This window comes from Malurus melanocephalus, unplaced genomic scaffold (genome assembly GCF_030028575.1).
Source record: "Malurus melanocephalus ecotype Western Australia unplaced genomic scaffold, MMel_1.1 scaffold_2562, whole genome shotgun sequence".
Lineage (NCBI taxonomy): Eukaryota > Metazoa > Chordata > Aves > Passeriformes > Maluridae > Malurus > Malurus melanocephalus.
The window spans coordinates 3,950-10,017 of record NW_026625794.1 but is presented as its reverse complement, the minus strand read 5'-3'; the positions used below and the strand labels follow the sequence as shown (position 1 = coordinate 10,017).

The 6,068-nt window shown below is 54.1% G+C and overlaps 1 protein-coding gene across 1 annotated transcript; it reads left to right on the top strand.

The window, feature by feature from the left end:
* Positions 1–318: 318 nt before the first annotated feature.
* On the top strand, positions 319–4,455 carry TRIM35 (tripartite motif containing 35; the record flags this gene model as incomplete). Its single annotated transcript, XM_057388817.1, has 4 exons — positions 319–570; positions 665–687; positions 1,295–1,416; positions 2,544–4,455. Coding segments are annotated over 4 exons (957 nt in total), but the record flags the coding sequence as incomplete, so codon positions are not given.
* Between the last annotated feature and the right edge of the window lie 1,613 nt (positions 4,456–6,068).

The window sequence follows — 6,068 nt, the reverse complement described above, 5'->3', positions numbered from 1 at the left end:
ATGGACAGGAACTTGGGAAGAGCAGCGTGTTCCCAGTGAATCCCTGATTTCTGGAGCTGCTGGGAACGGGACCACAAGGAATTTCAGAGCTCCAGAGATGGGATTGATCCTAATCCCAATCCTCACTCCAAATTCCCTAGTGTGAATTGGGGTGGAGCCCTGATCCCATCCAAGAAAAGGAGACTGGTGGGGATTCGGGAAGCATGGATGGGATTGGGAATTTGGGAAGGGCAGCGTAATCCCAATGATCCCAATGAATCCCCGAGCGCTGTAGAGCTCCAGGAAAGGAGCCCCCATGGAATCCAGGGCCGTTCATAACAAAAGCCCCTCCACTGGCAGGCGGAGTCGGAGCGTCTGGAGCGGCAGGTGCACTGGGAGTTCGAGAAGCTCCACAAACTGCTGCGGGACGAGGAGCAGGCGCTGCTGGCGCAGCTGCGGGAGGAGGCGCGGAGGAAACACGACCAGATCCAGGCCAAGATGGAGCAGCTGGCGGAGGAGAGCCAGGCCCTGCTCCGCGAGGCCCAGCAGCTCCAGAGTGACCTCAAGGAGGACGATTTCACCTTCCTGATGGTAATTCCGGCCGGGTTTCTCCGCCCTCCGAGCCGCTCTCGGAGCTCCGGGAGCTCATTCCCGGCATGGCTCATTCCGGATTTTTCTTTTCCAGGCGCACAAGAACCGCAAGAGGAGGTAGGTCCTGATCCCGTCGCAATCTTGGAATGGATGAGTAATTCCCGGGGGCTGGATGCCGGGAAAATTCCAGCGTTCCCTCTGAGTCCAGGAAGCGCTGGATGTCCCCAGAATGGGATGTGGGGACGCAAAGCAGAATTTCAGGGTTTGGGGAAAGAGTTAAATCCTGGATTTTGTAGGAATTTGGAAAGAGGGCGGGGTTTGGGAGGTGACGGTGCCCATCCTGATCTTTTCCCCATGGCCAATCCCTGCTCTAGGATCACCTGCACAGCCGAGGAGCCTGTGGAATTTCAGGATTTGGGGGAAGCGTTCAATCCCAGATTTTGTGGGAATTTGGAAAGAGGGCAGGGTTTGGGATGTGGCGGTGCCCATCCAGATCCATTCCCCGTGGCCAATCCCTGCTCTAGGATTGGCCGGGGAGCCCAAGGCCATTCCCTCGGGAATGATGCTGGACGTCCCCAAAATGGGACACTGGGACGCAAAGTGGAATTTCAGGGTTTGGGGAAGCGTTAAATCCCGGATTTTGTGGGAATTTGGAAAGAGGGTGGGGTTTGGGATGTGGTGATGTCCATCCCAATCCATTCCCCGTGGCCAATCCCTGCTCTAGGATTGCCTGCACGGCCGAGGAGCCTGAGGCCGTTCCCTCGGGAATGCTGCTGGACGTGGCCAAGTACCTGGGGTCGCTGCAGTACAACGTGTGGAAGAAAATGCTGGAAACCATCACCGTGGGTGAGGAGATGGGAATGATCCCAGGGGGATTTTCCGGGGTCGGAAATCTGGGAATGAGGGATGGATCCACTCCAAAGGGTGAGAGATGGGAAATGTGGAGCTGGATTCCTCCTCAAAGGGTGGATGTGATTGGAAAGATGAGAAATGTGGAGCTGGAATTTCTGTCAAAGGGTGGGTGTGGGGTCTGGAGAGGTGGGAAATGTGGAGCTGGATTCCTCCTCAAAGGGTGGATGTGAGTGGAAAGATGAGAAACATGGAGCTGGAATTCCAATGAAAGAATGGATGTTCCAGGGGTGGTTGGTCCTGGAGAAATGGATCCATAGAGGGATGGGTGGATCCAGGAATGGATGGATGGATCTATAGAGGGATGGATGGATCCATGGATGGAAGGGTCTGTGGAGGGGTCCATGGATGGATGGAAGGATCCATGGAGGGATGGGTGGATCCAGGAATGGATCCATGGAGCAATGGATAAATCCATGGATGGATGGATCCATTGAGGGCTCCATGGAGGGGTTCATGGAGGGATGGATCCAGGAATGAATCCATGGAGGGATGGGTGGATCCATGGATGGATGGAGCCCGGAATGGATTCATGGAGCAATGGATGAATCCATGGAGGGATGGATGGATCCATGGAGGGAAGGATGGATACAGGAATGGATGGAAGGATCTATGGAGGGCTCCATGGAGGAATGGATGGATCCAGGAATGGATGCATGGAGGGATGGATGGATCCAGGAATGGAAGGATCTATGGAGGATTCCATGGAGGGATGGGTGGATCCATGGATGGAAGGATCCATTGAGGGTTCCATGGAGGGAGGGAAGGATCCATTGAGGGCTCCATGGAGGAATGGATGGATCCAGGAATGGATGGATGGATCCAAGAATGGATACATGGAGGAAGGATCCATTGAGGATTCCATGGAGGGATGGATGGATCCAGGAATGGATCCATGGAGGGGCTCATGGAGGGATGGGTGGATCTGGGAATGGATCCATGGAGGAAGGGTCCATTGAGGGTTCCATGGAGGGATGGATGGATCCATGGACGGATCCATGGAGAGGTTGATGGATCCCCACCGAGCCATGACCCTCCCATAAATCATTCCCATTCCCTCCCAGTCCCGTTCAGCCTGGACCCCAACTCGGCCGCGGGCTGGCTCTCCGTGTCCGAGGACCTCTCCAGTGTCTCCAGCGGCGGCTTCAAACTCTCCGTGGAGAACCCGGAGCGCTTCACCTCCGCCCCCTGCGTGCTGGGATCCCGCGGCTTCTCCGAGGGCTTCCACACCTGGGAGGTGGACCTGGGCGGGCTGACCAATTGGAGAGTGGGCGTGTCCCGGCCCCAGCGCGGCTCCCATTGGACGTTCCACCACGATTCCCAGTCGGGTTTTTGGTATATCTACCACCTCCCCGGGAAGGACGAGTGCCGTGCTTCCAACGCCGTGCGCTCCGAGGCGGCGCCGGGGAACCTGCGGCGCGTGCGGGTGGAGCTGGACTGCACCGAGGGCGAGCTGTCCTTCTACGACGCCGAGCGCCGCAGCCACGTCTACACCTTCCACGAGAAATTCGGAGGCGTCGTTTTCCCCTATTTCTATGTGGGCGAGGCCCAGGGCGACGCCAAAGCCAAGACGCTGCGGATCTGCCCACTCCGGGTCCGCGTCCACGAGGATATCCCGGATTAGGGGTGTCCCATTGCCTGGGGGGTTCTCCAGGTCCTTTCCCAGATTTTCTAGGTGGGGTTCTCCGGGTCCTTTCCCAACTTTTCAGGAGGATTCTCCAGGTCCTTTTCCAGATTTTCAGGGGGCCTTTTCAAGCTTTTCTGGGGGGGTTCTCCTGGTCCTTTCCCAGATTTTCTAGGGGGGGTTCTCCAGGTCCTTTTCCAGATTTTCAGGGGGCCTTTTCATGCTTTTCTGGTGGGGTTCTCCAGGTCCTTTCCCAGATTTTCTAGGTGGGGTTCTCCGGGTCGTTTCCCAACTTTTCAGGAGGGTTCTCCAGGTCCTTTCCCAGATTTTCTAGGGGGGGGTTCTCCAGGTCCTTTCCCAGATATTCTGGGAAGGGCTTCTCCAGGTCCTTTCCCAACTTTTCAGGAGGGTTCTCCAGGTCGTTTTCCAGACTTTTGGGGTGCCTTTTCCAGCTTTTCTGGGGGGGTTCTCCAGGTCCTTTTCCAGATTTTCTAGGGGGTGTTCTTCAGGTGCTTTTCCTGCTTTTCAGGGGGCGTTTTCCAGGTCTTTTTTCAGTTTTTCTGGGGGGTTTTTCCAGGTCTTTTTTTCAGTTTTTCTGGAGGGCTTTTCCAGGTCTTTTTCCTGCTTTTCTGGGTGGCTTTTCCAGGTTTTTTTCCAGCTTTTCTGGAGGGCTTTTCCAGGTCTTTTTTCAGTTTTTCTAGGGGGCTTTTCCAGGTCTTTTTTTTTCAGTTTTTCTGGGGGGTTTTTCCAGGTCTTTTTTCAGTTTTTCTGGGAGGCTTTTCCAGGTCCTTTCCCAGCTTTTCAGGAGGGTTCTCCAGGTCCTTTTCCAGATTTTCTAGGGGGCATTCTTCAGGTGCTTTTCCTGCTTTTCTGGGGGCGTTTTAGTTTTTTGGGGGGGCTTTTCCAGGTCCTTTTCCATTTTTTTTTTTGGGCGGGCATTCCCAGCATTCCCAGGTCTTTTTCCAGCTTTTCTGCGGGCTTTTCCAAATCCTTTTCCAACGTTTCAGGAAGGGCTTTCTCAGGTCTTTTTCCAGCTTTTCAGGGTGGGTTCTTCAGGTGCTTTTCCTGCTTTTCTGGAGAGCTTTTCCAGGACCTTTTCCAGCCTTTCTGCGAGGGTTCTCCAGATCCTTTTCCAGCTTTTTGGGGGGCTTCTCCAAGTCCTTTCCCATCTTTTCGGGGGTGGTTCTCCAGGTCCTTTTCTGGAAAAGCTTTTCAGGTGCTTTTCCCAGAAAAGAAAAACAAAAAAAACCCAAAAGCAGCGGGGACAAGAAGAATGTGTTTTTGTAGTGCTTCAGGCTTTTATCATTAATAAATATTAATAAACTCTTCCCGTGTGGTTCCATTCCCAAATCCCGACTTTTTCCACCCCTCTCCATCACAAATCCAGGCTGGGAAGGTTTTGGGGAGGATGATTTTTGTCAGGAGATAAAAATGAGGGATTTAAACCATTTTAGGGGCTTTTCCCGCAGTTTTCAGGGATCTGGGAATTCAGCGATCCTAATCCCAGCTCCTGAAATNCCATCCCGCCCTTTTCCCATTTTTTTCCTGCCTGGATTCCGACAGGAGCGGGCGGTTTCCATGGTTTCCCGCAGTTTGATGGGGAAGCTCCTTGGGAACGAGCTGGAGGAGGAGGAGGAGGAGGAGGAGGAGGGGGAACAAAAGGGAGAGGCGGGAGCGGGAGGAGAGCGGGGGCTGGGCTGGGAACATCCCACGGTGCATCCCGGATACGGGAAAAGGGGGAGAGCATCACAAGCAGCCCAGCTCTGCCTGCGTCTGTCCCGTCTCCATCCATTCCATCTCCATGTATTTCCATCTCCATCCATTCCATCTCCATCCCATCATCTTCATCTATCTCCATCCATTACATCTACATCCATCCCATCTCCATCCATCCATCTCTATCCATTCCATCTCCGTATATTTCCATCTCCATCCTGTCATCTTCATCCATCTCCATCCATTACGTCTGCATCCATCCCTTCTCCATCCATTCCATCTCCATCCCTTCCATCGCCATCCCATCATCTTCATCCATCTCCATCCGTCCCCTCTCCATCCGTCCCCTCTCCATCCGTCCCCTCTCCATCCGTCCCCTCTCCATCCGTCCCCTCTCCACCCATCCATCTCCACCCATCCATCTCCACCCATCCATCTCCACCCATCCATCTCCACCCATCCCATCTCCATCAATTCCCATTTCCATCCGTCCCCTCTCCATCTGTCCCATCTCCATCCACCCCATCTCCATCAATTCCCATCTCCATCTGTCCCCTCTCCATCAATTCCCATCTCCATCTCATCATCTCCATCCATCCCCATCCATCGATCTCCATCCTGTCATCTCCATCCATCCCATCTCCATCCATCTCCATCCATTCCATCTCAGTCCCATCATCTCAATCCATCCCATCCATCCCGTCTCTATCCGTCCATCCATCCCATTTCCATCTATCCCATCATCTCCATCCATCCTGTCATCTCCATCCGTCCCATCTCTGTCCCATCTCCATCGATCCCATCTCCATCCGTCCCATCTCCATCTGTCCCATCTCCATCCATCTCTGTCTGTCCCATCTCTGTCCATCTCCATCCCATCCATCCGGTCATCTCCATCCCCACCCATCTCCATCCATCTCCACCCATCCATCTCCACCCATCCATCTCCATCCATTCCATCTCAGTCCCATCATCTCAATCCTATCACCTCCATCCATCCCATCTCTGTCCCATCATCTCCATCCATCCCATCCGTCCCATCTCCATCCATCCCGTCATCTCCATCCATCCCACCTCTGTCCATCCCATCATCTCAGTCATCTCCATCCATCCCATCTCCGTCCATCCCATCTCCATCCATCTCCGTCCATCCCATCTCCATCCATCCTATCAACTCCCTCCATCCCATCTCCATCCTCTCTCCCACTGTCCCACCTCCACCCACTGCCACCTTCCCTCCATCATCTCC